Below are 18,644 nucleotides of genomic sequence, written 5' to 3'. Positions count from 1 at the left end.
GCCACACAAATTTTATTCTTTGGCTAGTCTTTCTCCAAACAATGGCAAATGGTATTGCAGGTCTTGATACTGTATGACGATAAAATGATATTGACAATATCAGTTTTCCACAAATTGAAAGGTCTTGATACTGATATTGTCTCGGAAAACTGCAGGTCTTGGCAAACTCATATTGTCATAAGAAAAATTCTTATGTCTTGATCAGTTTTCCACATACGGTATTGCAGGTCTTGACACTGTATGTCTCCATACATCTTAGAAGTATGACGAGCCAAACATGACCATAAAATCCTTGGAAAACTGATATTGCAGGTCTTGATACCGTATCATTAAGATGGGAGGCTAATGGTACTATTTTTTGTTTTTGTTTTTTATTAAGATTGGACATTGGAGGTGCCATCTCATAATACAAAATGCTCAATTACTGACTTTAATGTATGTAAATCATATAGATCGGTATATATGCTTCACCTATAATCTTCTTAAAACCAGAGAAAGCATACCATCTCTTTTATTTTTCTTTAACCTCCTATTTTAGAACAAGCCACAATTTCTTTTAAAGAAAAAAAAATCAATTTCCAAACTCATAGAAATAGTCTATAGGCACTCATAGAATTTCAGTCACCAAACCATTATACCAAATGCTCCCCAGCCTACTCCAGAAGAACAAAAGCTTGACATAAAGCTTCTAATTTGTGGCTATTCAAACGGCAGGTACCATATCGCTTAAATTTCAGCTCAACTCACAATTTAACTGATTCTCAAACATACTTGGCCAACACATCCAGCCATAGTTAATTGAATTGAAAGGGTACGTAATCCCAAAAATTTTAAACAAATAGATTTACCAGATTTGAAATTTCAAGGCTCCTTAATTTGCTGAAAAACTTAGCTGAACATTGAGTTTTACTGCCATTTCTCAACCCAATTCAGCTTAAACTCCACAGCTGAAACAACAATTTCAGTTCAAAGACATCAACACAAAATTTTATGAAGAAAACCAACTTAAAGAACGGTAGAACAATTCATATGTCCAAAGTTATATGGTTCACATCATGTCGACACATTTAGGGGCAAAGCAGCAACGTTACCAAACATCAAACGACCCCAATGGAAGTGAGAGATCCAACCACCGTAACCTCATCAAATAGCATCAAATTCTTGTTCCTGCTTTGGCACTTTCAAAGGGCATGCAGATCTGGGTGGGATCTGTGAAATTGACCAGCAAGGGTTATAACTATAATTTCCAAATAAATGCAAAAATATTCATCATGAAATGCCTCATTCGACATTTCATAGACTTGGAACAAAAAATCACTGAACACAAGAATTTTTTTTCAAAAGGAAACATTAAAACCAATTATAAGTCGATTTACAAAAAGTATGAGAGGGTTAAAAAAACCAGGAAAAAGCAAAAGGTGATTGGCCGGACATATAGCATCCGAGTGCACTAGAAAATCAAGTTGGCGAAGCAACAAACCTCCACTGGCCAACCACAAACGTCTGCCATGCTCACGTACACATTGATCCACATGACTATTCACAACTATATTGCACGGATACGGATACGGGTACGGGGATACGATACGATACAGGGATATGGCAAATCTCCAAAAACTAGGATACGGGATACGGCAAAGATACAGCAATTAAAATAATATATATTTATATTTATCTATACTAAAATTAATTTAAATAACAAATAAAAGAGAAATAACCAAAACTTAATCATCAAATAGCACCATTTTCAACAAAACATAATCCAAATATCAAAAGAGAAATAAGTTATAATGTCTTATGCTAAACATAACCAAATAAACATAGAACATGTCTCAAATATCTCACAAAACATAATTCATGACCCAAATAAAACACAAAACATAGAACGTATCCTAATTGATATTTTTACACATACATATGGTAAAAACATATATATATATATATATAATATATCTATGATGCCATATATACATAATTAATTAATTTGCTTTTACCAAATTACCATTGTCTGATGCAAATATGCAATGTTAATTTAATCAATGTACTGCAAGTATACATGGGTTTGATTTTGAACCAGAGATTAATAACTATTTCATACAAAACCAAGGAGGCAAGGACACGGGAGATCTATATGTAAAGAAACATTAAAGTTGTTTTAATTGTTTCACCATTTATGGATGCAAAATTTCATCCAAACAAAAGAAAGCTGCAAAAAAACAGAATAAAACAAGCAAAAGAGCTGCAGAAGTCGATCTCTTGAAAAAAAATTAAAAAACAGCCCAAAACGTATCTTGACCGTATCCACCAAGTATCCCTGCCGTATCCAAAAGTCAAACTTGCAAAAAGTCAAAGGATACTTCAAAATCCGTATCGGATACGTATCTTGCCGTATCCTAGCCGTATCGTATCCGTATCCGTATCGGATACTCCACAGACCAGAAAATTGAAGTATCCATGCTTCATAGATCCACAAACTACAACCAAAATCATGCAATGACTCGCAAATGGATCACAAATATAAGGACTGTACCTTGCACTGAAGACTCATTATGCTTGACCTCAACAGGTCATCTCCACAAATTGCTCGTAACTTCTTAATGAAATCATCTCGACTGATCTTCTTGCTCTAATAAAATAGCCAACAAGATTTAGAATTACATGTGGAATTGTTACAAACATCTACAAATTGAAAAAGCAAAATTACATACCCTGAGTAGGTCATAGTGAAGATTAACCAATTTCATATCTTTCGGAGCAACTTCTTTTGAAATAGCGTCAAATAGCATTGCAAATGGCATCCATGGGGATTTTGGAGTTGTCGAAGAGCTTGAACCAGGGCTCACAGGCTTTTCCTGACATCTCTTATTAAATTCTAAACCTGGCTGAGAATGTCTCCCCTACAGGAAAAGAAATGACAGGTATCAAGGTGTTACAAAAGAGTCAGAAAAGTACCAACAAAATGAATTGCTCAGGATCAACACCCGGAGACTACAACTCTCCTTAAGTGATCAATGGGCAAACTAATTATACATAAAAGAATAGCACAAAGGAGTTCCACCAGCAACTGCATCCTTTGACTCAGAACTAGTACATTCCACAAGTCATTGTACCTAACACATCCAACTCATCTGGAACATCACCAATAACATTTTTTGGCGTTGAAAGAGCCTTTAATCTTGCACCAGTTCAAGCCTCTATTATCAAGCTAAAAACAACCCTAAATTCCACTAAGAGAATGCACCAACGTTTTTGTAAAGGCAAATCTGTCACATTAACAGAAATTGTAAGCAAGTCCAGTTTTGCTCTAATAAGGCCTACTAAATTTAACAGAATAACATAATTATGGGTTAAAAGAACTTGATGGCACCTAGAAATCAGACCAACAATGAGTCCATGACTAAACAAAACCTGGTTTTTGGCAAGCCATATTGTAAACTTGTGAACTGGACGAAGTACTTGAAAAAGAAATTTTTTTTGTTGGCCACAAGAAGTTGGGTTAAGTCTATGAGTTTAAGAGCAAGCTTGGGGCTATCTACAGTACCAAAATCACACCAAGTTCCCCCTTCTAATTTTATTTGGGTGTGCACAAAAAATTACTTGCACATCAACATACCAAGGCAAAGAAAATGAATTTTATGATGATTGCAAGCAAGAGTTCAATGCTATGATGAGAAGTCAAAATAGCCAACAGTGAATTAAAATTCTAAAGTGATGTAAGGCTTACCCATTCAATTGGCAAGCAGTTGAACTGCAACTGGCCTGGACACCCATCACACAGATGAGCTCTGCTTTCTGTAACAACAGCCCCTGTAGTAGCAACAAAAAGTTCTAGTGGTCCAATACTTATAATTTTTTACCAAAATCAATCTAAGAAACGGTCTCCATGAACCAAAAGGTCTTCATAAACCAGCCAAAGAGACTAGGACCATTGATTCACAAGTATAGACAGCATGACCGAAAAAGGATAGCTCACTTGGTTTAAACCATTTTAAAAGTGTTTTGTCAAAAATACTTAAATACCATAATGAACCATGCATACACTCCATAGGGCTTCACAATCATTTTATTATGTTCCAAAGACATTAAGCACTAAAAATTAAACAAGTAAATAGCATATGAGGAGAGATGTACCACCTTCATCCTTGGACGAGGTCTTGAAACTGACAACATACTCCGGAAAAATATGGGTTTTCATATTCATATTCCAAACTATAAAATGGCGTGGATCTTGAAGGTTATCAACTCCACTATCAAAATGTCCAGAACTGGGATGACACTGTCCAGATCCAGCATTGACAATTTCAACATTTCCCAATATAACACGGCATAACACAATGTATCTTACCCCATTTTCGTCATCATCACAATAATTGGCACTGTAAAGAAAAAAAGTAGTAAACCATCTGATAAAATCAGACTACACAGCAGAATACAAAAAATAAGCAAAAGTACTTGCAACAGCACCAAAATTTGGACCTAAAAATAAAATGAGAGATAGGATGGGAAAAGGAAAAAGCAAAGCAAGAACTATACAAATGTCCAGTACTTTACATCTAATAAAACAAAGTTAACACAACAGATATCAGACTAGATGTAGCCTATAGTTATATTCTGCTTCATAGTTCCCTGAAAATTCCTTTAACATATAAATTGATAGACTGAAAATATATGCAAACCTGATGTGGGCATAATTCGCAGGTGTCAGGTGAACTCCAAGGCCATATGAGGACATAATTCTAGCATCACCATGGCCAAGCCCATATAGCATGATGTTAGATACTGCATCTTTCGTAGCAGCCATCCAACAATATTGGACATTTGGATTCCCACGATACTTGTTCGTTTTTTCAACCTGCTTTCGGAAGAGCTCAAGTCTAGCTTGCATCAAATGATTAGAGCAGTGCTTAATCTCTAATATATCTGCAGTCATGAATGAACCAATGCCCTTATCAAACATGTCTCGCACTAAATCAGAATCCAGTGTTTCTGACACAACTTGAGACTCAGTCATCATATTTTCACCGAACCCTTGAATTTTCCCATTTGCCTCCTGGATTTTGGCATCTGATTTTTGGTCGCAGTAGTCACTGACTTCAAGGTCATCGCCATTACCAGGAGGATTTTGTTCAATTTTGGCCCTCTTAGCATGACTATTTGACTCCTCAACGCATTCCTCTGTATTAGAACTTTTTAATCCAGTTATTCCAATCTCAAGATGCAATTTGATCTCACGGGTCTCATTTGGCTCTGGTAACACAACAGGTGAATCATTCTCTAACTCAGGTTGACAGTACTTCTGCATTTCTAAATAACCAGAATGAATCTCTGGAAAAAAGCAGCAACCTGCTTCATCAATCCAAGCAATTTGCTTCAGCAAACCTGTTTTCAATTCCACCTGAATCATATATAGAATATCCAGCAAGAAATGACACCCATTGAAATTCAACTCCACTGCTGCATTTTTCAGTCGAAAATGCTCCCTAACCAAGTCAACAATTTCTTGCGGATAATCAATCCACTCCCCAGCTTCTTGATATAGAAATCGTTGAGGAAGACCACTTTTACTGAAATTTGTATAGTTTCTAAGCACGGATCTTCTATAGTTTAATCTAGACTTGGTTTTACATCCATCTGATCGCTTGCGCTTGCCAAGCTTGTTCAAGGATGAAGGTAAGCAGGACTGTCGAGACAACACTGAGCGGCTAGCTCCAACTACATGCGCTGCACATTTCGTTGCCTTTTTTCCCTTCAAATTGACAACTATATTGTGGCCATCATCCAAGACCTTAGCCCAGTTTGTTTCCATTTTTACAAGGAAATATCTATTTACAAACTAGATCCTAAATACTGTAAGAGTAATGTACAAGTCATTTCTGGGGATTTGAGACTGGAAAAACCATTCCATGTACAAAAGTTTGCAAACCCTGCATAGAAGATAAACTTTTTAGCATCTTTAGATAAGTAGTATGCCTTATACCTTAATTCAAAATCATCTAGCAGAAGGTACAAAAATACTACAAGAAAGAAATTTCTACACCGAAAATAAGTTACATTCGATCTGCAAGAGTAATGACCAGTGAGCTCAACCATATATCATCTAATAATAAAAGTTAAGGTCCATAATGCCACAAATCATTAATTGATTTTCTGGTAAAAAAAAATAATTGAACCAAATTAGGGTTATGCTATTAAATTCATTGCACTATAATGCCACTAAAAAAAAATTGGAACCCTTTCTCCCTATTGACATTTTTATTCTTAAGGAAAAACATAATTTTATTATGTGACAGTATATACAAACTGTGGACAAGAAATCCACTACGACAGATAATCACAAAGAAAAAGCAACTCTGATCCCTGAAAAAGAGTATATACAAATGTCTATAGGATGTATGTTCCCCCCCTCCTCTCACTCTCTCCATTGGTATAACTCTCACCCCACATAATCTACCTCTATTCCGAAACCTCTGACAATAGATGCACTATATCTGTTAAAGAACATAAAGATGATTGTATATTCTCACCAGTGGCATTGATTCAAAGAAACAGGCAAAACAGGAGGCCTTTAACATCAAGCAAACTCAATTTTCCATTCATATTGGTAAAATACACATTTTATATGCATAAACAAGAAGGTCAAAATTCTGATTGAGCTATAACTTCAGAATCAGAGCTCTTAACCGAAACAAGCACATATAATACTAAACAACAACAACATCAACAAAGCCTTGTCTCAACTATTAGGAATGAACTACATGAATCATAGTCATCCATTTCCCTGGAGAAAACTTAGTCCAAGGGGTAAGAGCATGCCTCCATGAAAGATTCAATCTTTGAGGTTTGAAAACATCAATAACCAAATCACCACAAGTATAGCTATTGCTTCATCTTAAAAAGTAAACATAGTATAAATCAGCACACAAAACGGTACCGTATGCTGTAGTTAAAGGCCATATAGTGTAGGCCATGCTTCTGAACTGTGCAGGTCACCAGAAAACCGAAATTCTTCTTGTACTCAAAACTACCATACTGAAATAAAATCCCCAAAATAATCCAAATTAAATAAAAATCAAATCTAAAAAAAAAAAACACTAACCAGGGAATCTGATGGATAGAAAGTACCCCTTTGGTGATCAATCAACCCTTTGTTTCTTTCAGCGGTTAGACGTATTTGATTATACAACAAATCTGAAACAAGCAACACAAACCCTAATTTTATAAAATAAATAAATAACGTATAAATGCATGAACAGGATTTGAATATTGAAATACTAATTACCTTGGAATATGTGAGAGCTGAAAAACGAAAAACAGTGTTTTTGACAACTTTATGCGATTATGGAGCTCTCTGATCCGGCGAAGAGATGAGTCTGAAACGACGTCGTCGGGATCAAAAGACCGACGGGCGTGAAGCTAAAAGTGTCGGGAGAAGGGCGGTAGTTGAAGACAATCTGAACACGCCGACATTATCTTCTGGTCAGATAGATTCGACGTTTTTTTCACTTTTTTCATTTTTATTCTTTCTTTTTCTTTCCTTGATGTGAACTGAAATCTAGGAACGCCGTCGTTTCGAACGCCAATCAAAAGAATCAATCTCGTTTCTTTTATATTTTTCTTTTGGAAAGTAAATCAGCAAAAACCACAATAAATTATAAATTTTACTCGTAAACCTTGAAAAATATATATTAATTTTTAAGTCACAATAAGTAGTTTAAAACTAAATTTTTTTTAATATCGTTTGTAATTCTCACAAAGTTATATTTTATTTTATTATAATTTAATACGTAAAGAGTTATACTTTATTTTGTTATGATTCCGTATGTAACCATTGTAAAGGTATATTTTATAATTTTATAAAATTACACTTTATTAAATGATGTAGTATTGTTTTAATATTTAAGCATTTATAATTTATGTTTTATGACTTCATATTTAATATTTTAGAGCTTTAGTCCTAAATTCTAAAGACCTTACTAAAAACCCTAACCTCTTAAAAGAATTTAAAAAATTAATTCAAATAAAACTGGATATGCTTGAATATCTTACTTGGATATGCTTCAATTTGAATAGAATTGAATGCTCCATACTTAATTTTTCTTCAAATTGTGACTTAGAAATATTTTTTATGGCTTAGAAATATTTTCTATGGCTTAAAAATATATTTTATGGTTTAAAAATAAATAGATTAGAAGTTTAAGTTTATGACTAAAAAAAGATTGTATGTTGTGGCTTATTAATAAAAAACTCAACATTTTAGCAACACCTCCCAAACTATTACTCGAGTTCACATTTGCCTCCTAAAGAACCTAAACAAGTAATTTAACTTTCAATCCTCTTGGACATTTAATTTTTTCTAATGTGCCTCCTACCTTTAAATTTTTCAAACAATCTATTAAATTTATAGGTTTTCGTTCATTGACCCCATTTAAATGAGTAATTAAAAAAAAAAGGAAACATACAAGTCCCACCCCACCTCAAAATTCCTTCCCACCGACCACTGACAACCCCTCCCCTGACCAACCCTTTCTTCCTCCCTAACCTCGTTTTCTCTCTTTCTGTCTTTCTCTTACTCTCTGTTTGCCATTTGTCAAAAATAACCAAAGAGAGGTTAAAGGGAGGTTGACAACCTTGCCGGCGTCCAGATCGACAGTCGAATGCCTCCAATCAAAGTTAAAGGTAAGTGAGCTCCAACCAATTATGTGTTTTCTTAAAAAGAAAATGCATATTTAGTTCCAGACTTCCGTTATAGGGTTTATAGTTGATAAAAACACTTAATAAAAAACAAAATAAGAATAATGAAATATGTAGATCTGAAAAGGAAATCAATTGATTAGATTTAGTCCATTTAATTGTAGTGAACAAATCTGCAAAAGCCAATCCTTTGTCAAACCACTGTAACTCATCAAGGGTAGTGAGCGTGTAGCTGGGTGCGCGTGGTATTCCAGTCAACTGTGTTTGTTGACTTGTTGGTAGTGAGGGTATTGTTGGTGGGGGATGGGAGAGAGAGAGAGAGAGAGGGAGAGGGAGGTAGAGGTGTCCAATGGGTCGGCCCGTTATAAATGGGCCAATTCGTGCAAATATTATCTCCCTTTTTTTTTCTGTCAACATTTAATTATTTAAAACATTCCTCCATGGCTCCATGCAAATGCTCGATGTTATATATCATGGATGGTCTCTCAATTTCGTTGTAGCCCAAATTAAAGGAACATCTTATTTTACTAATACAAAGTTCCTGACACACTTTATACAATTTTAACTATTTGAAGGAGACCGTGCTATATCTAGGGGAATTGAAATGCTCAAAACATTGATAAGTAATGGTTCCAGTAACTTCTAATAAACAACCCATAATATACAGTCCAAGCCGAAACTTGTTTTGATGGAAATATAATAATATGCAGAACCTGCTCAGGTTAAGAAGATAGCCTCCAACACCTTAGATTCAACAAATCCATAAGACAACGGTTCAACTACATTTAAAGAAAGCACCACCTTACACATTCTTATGCCACAAAAATCATTGAGAACCTAATGCAAGATCATGCCATCTATCTCCATCAACTTGTTGAGTCTCCTGGTCTGATCAATAGAGAAAAATCGGAGAAAGAAATGAGTACGAAGGAATTTTTTTTTTTTTTTTTTTCCAAGAAAATACGAATAATAGACTAAACAATGGTAATGCTCCAACCCCAAAAACTCATCCCCTTCCATAGGATTTACCCTAGACAATTCCTTCATATAGTGGGAGATACACCAACTGAATTGCATTGACCATGGAAAATAACGATTTCAAAGTATCCTTATAAATTCTTTTCCCTCCCGAATATTTCAAACAAACGAACAAAAAACTAACAGCCCTAATAGTTCCGAACATCTGAGAAAATCCTCACTCGTGAAATTATAGATAAATAGGAAAATACTTTAGCTAATCAAGCTTCCAAAGGATGTAAGGCCAGCATGCAGATATAGAGAAGATTGAGATGTGCTTCTCCAGATGGTATGATATCATATATCAAATACAAAATGGCGATAAAGAATAAACATACGTACTTGAATCCTCAGTGTCATCAGTCCGTACAACCAGCACTGGTGGTAGGGGAAGATCTGCAATAGCAAAAGACTATTGTAACAATTGAACTAAAAAGTAATAATGTGATAAATATTTCTCCTTTGGTGTATGCATTTGCAGTACATATCAAAATGGGAAGCACAAAAGATACCATCTTCAGGAAGAGTGCTTCTCATCCATTCTTCATCCACAATATCTATAAGTATACCCAGGTTTAGTTCAGCCATATTTGCTTTTATATCCAAGGCAAAATCCAATCCAGAATTTGGTTTTGTTTGAACTATTATCTGAGTATCTGGAAGAAAGTGAATCAACACATTAATAAATTTAATGAAGCACAGGCATTCACACTGTGTAGGAAAAAAGAAACACAACCAATACATTAATTTATAGAGTAAAAACAGTTAATCCCATAACATGTTCATGATACATGACCAATTTCCAAGCCAAATGATAATTTCTCAAATGAACTCAAGCTAAGGACTTCTGACTATAAGCAGCAATGTTAAAACATAATGAACTACAGGGTAGCTTAAAATTGCAACATTTTAAAAAAAACAACAAATGAAATAAAACAAAATCACACACAATAGCAGCTATCATCTTCAATAATTCAGATTACACTGAATTGAAGAAAGCCCATTGATTTCTATTTTGGGAAAACAATGACACCTGACTGTAAGCAATAATGTTCAATTCAATATCACTATCATCAGCTCAAATTTATAATGAACAAAGGCTGGGAGGTGTGAAGAACAGAGAAGAAGAGAAGACCTTGAGTGGGAGGAGCTGTGAGAAGGAACCACAGCTTTTCTTCCAGAGGAAATGACAAGTCTGAGGGGTGGCGCCGAACAAAGAAGAAAAGAAATAAATTTTAGGGTTTGATTTCCTCTGCTATTATTTTTGTGTGCTAGGATCTGCTAGCCTTTTAATACAAAGCTGCCACATCACTCTAATAAAATCTAAGGGCTAAAAAACTGACACATCAGAGGCTACAGAACGGGGCTGAGATGGGTTCGGTTGTTGATGTGTTTTTAAGGAAGATGGTGAAGAATAACTGAATAAGTGATTGGGGTTCTGGGCACAACGAAAATTGAGCAATTTTTTCACACTAATAAAACTATGAAGAATTTAAAAACCCAAATTCCCAAATTTTACCAATACAAGGATAAATTCTGAAACCCATATAGAAAGGATTCATTTTTGTATCACTATTTGGATAAGTGTCACCCATTCATCATCGTTGTGAGCAAAAATGGACTCGTGGAGAAATGAGTAAAACCCATTTCAGACCAACCCAAAGTCAATCATCATCATCATTTTCAGTATTCCCCTTCTCCACAAAGCAAACCAAATTCCAAGTTCCTCCTCCCACAGGTATGCTTCAAACTCTGTAAGGAGGGTAAAGTCTATCTCAGTAATTTGATTTAAAGAAACTTTAGTTTTCTTTTTTCTTTTTTCCAAGGAAATTTGAAAGGAACTAAGTTCTGAACGCCACACAAGCAAAATTGGGTTTATGGGATTCCAATTGCGTATAAATTTTGACTGATAATGAGTTTGTAATGAGTTTGATACTTTGATGGCTTTGGTGTAATAAATTTGTTTGTGTTTTTCACTATTTATTCAAATTTTAAGCCATCTCTTATTTACGTCTACAGTTTGTTTGTAAGAGTCTGATATTTGATCTTTCTATGTCTTCTGTACTTTAATGGGTTTTTTTTTTGGTGGTTCTATAACTCATTATTGAGCCAACTCTGTAAATTCTTGGATCTCATTGTTCCATTTTCTTGAAACCAAAGACTAAAAATTGTTATAGATGTCCAATGATTCTCCAAAATAATATTGATATTTTTTTTAGAATGGAAATAGGTGGCTAAAGAACTGCATATAGTCCTAGATAAGTTGCATATTTCGAACCCAAAAGGCTGAAACTTTTTTCCATATTTTTTGGACTCAGTATCTTCTGTATTTGATGATGAGATATGATTTTATTTTGATTTTACTGCATGAATGAAAAACATTTTTGTTACAAGGACTTGAAGGGTGTCTAGTCACTGTAAAAGAAAGAAATTATTTTTCGATGCTTCTTTCAACAAAATATTTTCTCTTTTGTTAAAGCCTCTGAGTTTGTTTATAACATTTCTCTTTTTAAATTAGCCCTTAATCTTTGGGCCTCCCTAATAATATGAGGTAAGTCAACTTTCTGTACAAGAAAAATAAGACATCAGTTGTTTGTTGGCACAAAAGTCAAAATTATTGTAGAATAATGAGATGAATGGAAAGGCAATTTTTTAGCACTATAATAGAGTTTTTGATGTTTTGAAGAGAATGGGAGGAAAAGTTAAATCAGGGAGGTGAAAATTTGAAGTTGCGAAGCTCATTTTATCCCAACATGCTGTTCATAACATTTTAAGACATAGCTCACTTCTCTTTGCCTCTCTCATTTTAAAGTTGTTGTCCTTCATGCTGGAGCTCTATCTGTGAACCTGGTCCCTGGTGCATTTGGGCTCTGTGTTTTTTGGGGGTTCTCTCTGCTCAATTGCATATGAGCTGTCTTTCAAGTTTGATCTGCTTGTCTCTCTTAAAATGCTGTTTGTTTTTCTGTCAACACATAAATATATAAATTTTGTTTGGTGCTTGGACAAGTATTTTTCTGGGAAAGTGCTGATGTTGTAGAATTTATTGTGGGTAATATGCCTGTACTGGTTCTTGCTTGATTTGTCCAGCATTACCTAAATATGGGTGTACCAGTTTGTAAATTGTGTCTTTCTGGCAAGGGTTGTGCCTGCACTACATTTGTGTAAGCACTTAGCCATGACAAGGGTGTATTTAGATTAACTTTCTTTGACAATAAACTAATAATTATAAAACAGGGAGCCATAATGTTGTTCTGAAATGAATGCAGAATGATGGGTTTCAATTGGACTTTGGATTTTAATTTTAGATTCTTTTGGCTGATTGGCAAGATTAGAACTTCTGTTTTAAAGCCATGCCACCCAAAAGAATTTAAAAATCAAAATCCAATGTCCATTTTGAAACCCAGCATTCTGCTTTCATTTGATAACAACTCTGCATCTGTAGAATTTCAGCATGTCAGCAGGCCTTCAGTGAACAAAAGTAGCGTCCATATTTTACATTTTAGAATTACATTATATTCCCATTGCCCCAGGTTCTAAAGAAAACAACTCTCTAGATAGTGACTGTTTTATTATTATTGGTGTAATGTCAAACAAAATTAACCTAAAAGCACCCTTTTCATTGCTTAGTGCTTACAAAAATGCAGTACAGGTAGTTTGATAAATGCTACTTAGAATTGCTGGACAATAAACGATATTCAATCTTCTTTTTTTGTGGGCTTACTCTGTTTGCTCCATTCTTGACTTCGGAGTGCTGGTTGTTTGTTTTTATGAATTGGGTATCACAGAAAACATGTTTTTTGTGTCTGCAGGTGCATGCTAGATGGCATGGTTCTTGATTATTTCTTCTGTGATTGTACTGTGGGTAGCTTCTCTATGCAAAATTCTTCTTGGTTCATATTCACCTTCCAAGGGTGTTTTTCTGAATAATTCGAGTAAAGGTGGGAGGTCTGCATGAGCTTTCTTTCTTTTCTGGGTGCTTTTTTGTTTTTATTGGTCAAGTACAATGTATTCATTAAATCAGGTGGTGGTGTCGACAAGAGAAATGTATTGCTGGTTGTTGCCCACCCAGATGATGAGTCCATGTAAGCAAGCCATAAAAAATTGCATTATCACTGCTTCTAATACTGCTGATTTCATCTGAGTTCTTTAGCTCTTAGTTTGAGTTGGTGCTTCTTGAATGTTGGAATGGGGTCTAGGGAGACTTTCTCTTGATCGCATAAACATCAGCTTGCCTCTAATGCCCTTCTATGTTGATATATGAATATACTTTCAAAGTTAAATATTATCCATGATGATTAGCATTACTTAGTGGCCAAAAAGGGAAAATTGGGTGTTGGCACTACTCTACTGATTGGCTGATGGCCTAATTTCATTTGTTTGAAGGGTTCTCTTTTCCTATCCAACTGTTAAGCTTTTATGTTGAGAGATGAGGTCTGTTTTTTCGGCCAAAGTGTATAGCGTGATGCATTGAGATTATAGTTATGTTGTGCTAAAACTTTTTGTTGCATTTCTGCAGGTTCTTTACTCCGACTATAAACTACCTCGCCTCGAGAGGGCATGATATTCACATTTTATGCTTGTCAATTGGTAATACTCACCTTAATTTTTGTTGAAATCTGTAACACACTTTCATCTGCATATAACTTTTTCTTTGCATTTTTTCAAGATCAGATACGTGTACTGGTTTGTTAGACATTCTGAATTTTTCTTTTTGGTATTTTAATGAAACTTCTATCTCCATTTAACTTAAACCATAAACTTGCTCTCAAATTAAAATTGTGGGGGAATGACTTTTTCTCCTAATAGCCCTTTGAAGTAGGAACTCTTCCACATTAAATAAGTTTGTGGATTGTCTATATATTATTTTTTGGAATTCCCATGCTGGACGAAGACAAGGTTGAACCCTTGCCTTGTACTGGGTTTTGTAACTTTCCATTGATTACATCAAGTGGATCAATTTTACAAAAACACAACCCTAGACTATTATTAGGGATCTTTCAGATTACATGACAGAGTTGTAGAATATATACAGCCCAACTGAGGTCGTCATTGGTTACTGAAACTATTTAACTCTACTTAATCGGTTTTGAAGTATTGGTTTAACCAACAGGAAAAGTGAAAATAACTTATAGGTTTTGTGGGTATCTCTCTTATTTTTCTTTAACAAGAAAACTTATTCTAAAGAGAAACGCCATGTGAATTAAAACTTTTATAATCACAACTTATCAGATTTGTGTGTATTATAGTCACAACTTACACATGGAGTGCAGTTTGAGTAGCAATTTATACAAGATTTGTGTTTTCCATCCATAAATGTATCTAGATTAAAGGTAAGCCCATTCCTTGGTATGGGATAAAAATTTCCCTCCAGATCTTTCTGGTGGCTTCATTCTATTGCATTACAATAGATTTAGCCTCTTATTGTAACTAATTGTTTTGTATCTTTCCAGAGAGTAATTAATTCTTAGTTTCATCTGTTGTGTAGGCGATGCAGATGGGAAAGGAATTACCAGAAAAGAAGAGCTCTACCAGGCTTCTGCAATCCTCAAGGTAATATGCAATGTGGAACAACAGAGTTGAGGCTTTGAAATTCACTTGGTATAATGTTGTGAGCTAAAACTTAAGCTTCTATACATGCATTCCTGCCAGCATAAAGTTGTTCTAGTGTTGTTAACTTCATTTCGTCCAATTCTGAAAATCCTATTAAGGGTTGTTGCTTGCAGAACTTTTTTTTTTTCCTTTGTAACCTATGAATCATTGTTAAGTATTTTCACCAGAGCATTATTTTAGATTTTATAACATGTGAAATTGGATATGCAGGTTCCACATCAACATGTGAAGATTCTTGACCACCCTGATCTTCAGGTTCTGCTTGACTATTTAACTAGTATAATTTCTAATACTATCTTGAGGCGTCTATAACGGCATATTCTTCAATCCTTAGGATGGTTTTGGCAAAATTTGGAACCCTAATTTACTGGCAAAGATTATTGAAGAGGAAATTGTGAGTCATGGCATTGACTTGGTAAGATAATCCTTCAAAAATAATTAGTGCTTTATCTTTCTACCGTCTATTGTCATTTCTGCTAGTGAATTTTTGGTTCTGCTGAAGTTCTTGTCTTTTCATGGTGATGCAATAGGCATTTAGTGGACTGCGGTTTTTGTAAAAAAATATAGCTAATGTTTCGATCACATTTCTAATTTCTAAGATCCATTCCACATGGGCTTTATCAGATAATTACTTTTGATAATCACGGAGTTTCGGGCCACTGTAATCACCGTGATGTGCATTATGGGGTAAGGTTAGTTAAACTCTGTTATAACATTTGATTAATATTTATTAAAACTGAAACGAATTTCCAGTTATATAAATACCCATATATGTTTGATATCTTATGACACTAAAATAAATGTTACAAGAAGTTAAGATTGATAATTACTCTTCACGTCAAGTGTATATATTCTTTTGCTGGTCAGTTTTTCTACTATTTATCATTTAAAGTTTCAAACCTTACATATTTACCACTTTCAGACAAACTTTAACTTCTAATGTCATCACCTAAAAGGAATTGGGAGAGTTAGAAGTAGCTGTTTTGAACATTGTATCATTGTTTGATTGGTAGAAATTGTGATTAAATTTTCCAGTTTTTAGCAAGTTGGTTTACTGAAGATGTGGATGGTTTGTCTTCAATTGGCCGTTTTGTTTTGATATTACTGTTGTCTTGAATTTACTACCAATGTATTGGACTTCTTTGGTGCTTTTTTATTGCTAGCTGTTAAGATTTAAGGAAACAAAATGAAAGGAGTGAAACTCCTTCTGACAAAAAAAAAAACAAAGCTTAAACACTTTTTGATTTTTAATTGTACTTCTGAAGGTGATAAAATGAAAGGAGTGAACCTCTAGTTTGGGCTGTGAGCTATTGTTGCTTAGCCTGGTGTATACCACTCAGCCCAAACTGAAGTTTTCTCAATGAAAAAGGTTTTCCACTTAGGTCTCCGCACAACATTTAAAAGAATAGTAATTGATGAGAATACTCCTGCAACCGCTTACAACTGTTGTGACTGCATAAAACAGGACAATGATGTACTTGCCTTAAATGAATTCAGCTTGTTGCCTATTGTTATTTCCCATTTTGGTGGCTGTAGCACTTCCTGGATGACAATTTTGTGTATTATCTGTTAACTGTTGCTCGATAAAATGTGCTTCAAGTCTCTTTAATGTTTATTCATGCTATAAGCAGGAAGCTCTTAGATGCATCTTCACAAAGGAATATTGAAGCCTGGGAACTTGTATGTTTTCTCTTCTTTATATTTTATTCTTCTTTTATTTCAAATTGGTGGATTTTAGTTAACTCTGCCAATTCTAGTGGTTGACAGATTCACGAATATTAATACCATCTACAATCATTAAGTATTCTGAAATTCTGATCTGTTCTCAAATAATGAAACTATATTTCACCTAAGTTCTTATATAATAATGTCATGTTGATGATGACTTTTTATTTTTTTGCACTCTGTTACTCTGATTCTAGTTAAAGAAGTAGCATATACTAAGCATATGTATTGTTCAACCAGTGAAATTTTTTTCTTTTGCTGTCCCATTTATTGTTGCCAGGTCAGTACCAATATATTACGTAAGTATAGCGGACCAGTGGATATATGGTTGTCTGATTTGTATCCCATGCATTGCTCACATGAAGTGCTGCATTGCTTGCTAAATGAGCAGCCCCAAAAGAGCTTCCTGGCGATGGCACAACATTCAAGCCAATGGGTTTGGTATGCTTTTACTTGTTATCAATTGAAAGTAGTTGGAAACCGTTTTTGTTGTGAGATCTCAATCATTGTTCTCGCATTTTTGTGAATCTTATTAACTTTCATCAACTAAAAAAAATCCAAGTAATAAATTTCTGGCCACCCCTAAATTGGACATGTTTCTAGAGATAGTCCATTGAGTTATTCTTCCATTTTAAAAGATTTACATTTTATATCTGCAGGTTCCGCAAACTTTTTGTAGCATTTTCAAGTTATACCTACGTGAACACGCTTAGAAAGATGAAGTAGCTTGTGGGGCAGTTTGTATACGTGCCTCTTGGTAAATCTTCCGTTTTCATGGATATACTGCCGGCTGAGACATGTTTATCTTGTTCCTGTATATGCTGTTAGTGTCTCCTTTTGAGATGATTCAATAGCAAATTGAGTAGAGTCCCTGCAATCATCAGCAAAATTTTCGCTGCATCTGGGACACCTTTTGTGTGAATCTTTGAGTAAATCCTCTTGGTGTAACTTGTCCTTAATCCTTTATCTTATGAATTAAATCCTCTTCAAATGTGTTGTTTTTTAAATTGGTCGTTTATGTGATGATTTAGCTAAATGCCTCGCTTTCCAAAATTCCAATAATTATTGTTTCCTCTGATTCTCTCTCTCTTTCTGGGTCCAATCAACAGAATGTGGCCGAGAAAGACTTCGTGGAGTTGACTGATACTGATGCATTTGAATTTCTTCTCAGAGCAAAACAGAAATTTGAATTCCCTGTATGACTAGGGCTCGTTTGGCACTGCTTTTAAAATTGTCAAAAGCGCTTTAAAATTAATAAAAGCACTTTTGATAGCGTTTGGCAAAAATAATTAGAAGTGCTTTTGAGTTATAAAAGTACTTCTAAGGGGTTTTTTGAGAAGCACCTGACAGGTGCTTTCTCAAGAAGCACTTTCAAGTGCTTTTGCATAAATAATTTAGAAGTTTTATAAAAATTTATATGTGCTTCTTAACATAAGCGCTTCTGATAAAAGCGCTACTAAATAAAAGTGCTTCTAAGAAGCAGTGCCAAACGGGTTATACTTAGAGCTTTTAATAAATTTGGTTGCTAATTAAATACACTGTGTTTTTTTAGAAGTTTCTCTTTGATGCCCTTGTCATGATATTAAAATGATCTCTAGAAG

General features: G+C 34.6%; 3 protein-coding genes across 9 annotated transcripts; 1 reads left to right on the top strand and 2 right to left on the bottom strand.

Moving 5' to 3' along the window:
• Positions 1–726: 726 nt before the first annotated feature.
• LOC147291369 (inactive poly [ADP-ribose] polymerase RCD1-like) lies at positions 727–7,525 on the bottom strand. 3 transcript variants are annotated; one of them, XR_015121278.1, is made up of 10 exons: positions 7,280–7,525; positions 7,123–7,188; positions 6,932–7,029; positions 4,677–5,924; positions 4,135–4,376; positions 3,725–3,807; positions 2,709–2,897; positions 2,531–2,626; positions 1,092–1,209; positions 727–947 (listed from the first exon to the last, which is right to left on the bottom strand). XR_015121278.1 is itself a non-coding variant. In XM_086237566.1 (9 exons), exons 4-9 carry the CDS (start codon positions 5,804–5,806, stop codon positions 1,144–1,146), a joined length of 1,806 nt encoding a protein of 601 aa, XP_086093692.1. In that variant the 5' UTR covers positions 5,807–5,924; positions 6,932–7,029; positions 7,097–7,188; positions 7,280–7,524; the 3' UTR covers positions 727–1,143. The 3 variants fall into 3 exon arrangements, 2 of the variants coding, with proteins under 2 accessions (XP_086093692.1, XP_086093689.1); XM_086237566.1 differs by having other exon boundaries at positions 727–1,209; positions 7,097–7,188; positions 7,280–7,524; XM_086237563.1 differs by having other exon boundaries at positions 727–1,209; positions 7,280–7,524.
• A 1,038-nt stretch (positions 7,526–8,563) lies between these two features.
• Positions 8,564–18,240, top strand: LOC147291367 (uncharacterized). Of its 4 annotated transcripts, XM_086237518.1 has the most exons (12): positions 11,124–11,446; positions 13,518–13,646; positions 13,730–13,790; positions 14,225–14,295; positions 15,194–15,258; positions 15,529–15,573; positions 15,653–15,733; positions 15,943–16,010; positions 16,950–16,998; positions 17,324–17,484; positions 17,703–17,800; positions 18,153–18,240. In XM_086237518.1, exons 2-11 carry the CDS (start codon positions 13,529–13,531, stop codon positions 17,767–17,769), a joined length of 786 nt encoding a protein of 261 aa, XP_086093644.1. In that variant the 5' UTR covers positions 11,124–11,446; positions 13,518–13,528; the 3' UTR covers positions 17,770–17,800; positions 18,153–18,240. The 4 variants fall into 4 exon arrangements, with proteins under 4 accessions (XP_086093643.1, XP_086093644.1, XP_086093640.1 ...); XM_086237517.1 differs by lacking the exons at positions 11,124–11,446; positions 18,153–18,240 and adding an exon at positions 8,564–8,676 and having other exon boundaries at positions 17,703–18,112; XM_086237514.1 differs by lacking the exon at positions 18,153–18,240 and having other exon boundaries at positions 11,137–11,446; positions 17,703–18,112.
• Positions 9,234–10,994, bottom strand: BNS (bonsai). Of its 2 annotated transcripts, none has more exons than XM_086237519.1 (4): positions 10,844–10,994; positions 10,221–10,364; positions 10,051–10,104; positions 9,234–9,579 (listed from the first exon to the last, which is right to left on the bottom strand). In XM_086237519.1, exons 2-4 carry the CDS (start codon positions 10,294–10,296, stop codon positions 9,518–9,520), a joined length of 192 nt encoding a protein of 63 aa, XP_086093645.1. In that variant the 5' UTR covers positions 10,297–10,364; positions 10,844–10,994; the 3' UTR covers positions 9,234–9,517. The 2 variants fall into 2 exon arrangements, with proteins under 2 accessions (XP_086093645.1, XP_086093646.1); XM_086237520.1 differs by having other exon boundaries at positions 10,221–10,366; positions 10,880–10,992.
• Positions 18,241–18,644: the final 404 nt, after the last annotated feature.

The sequence above is a fragment of the Dryas octopetala genome, chromosome 3, assembly GCF_963921425.1.
Source record: "Dryas octopetala chromosome 3, drDryOcto1.1, whole genome shotgun sequence".
NCBI lineage: Eukaryota > Viridiplantae > Streptophyta > Magnoliopsida > Rosales > Rosaceae > Dryas > Dryas octopetala.
The sequence above is the reverse complement of the archived record's forward strand: the minus strand, read 5'-3'. Positions and strand labels throughout refer to the sequence as shown.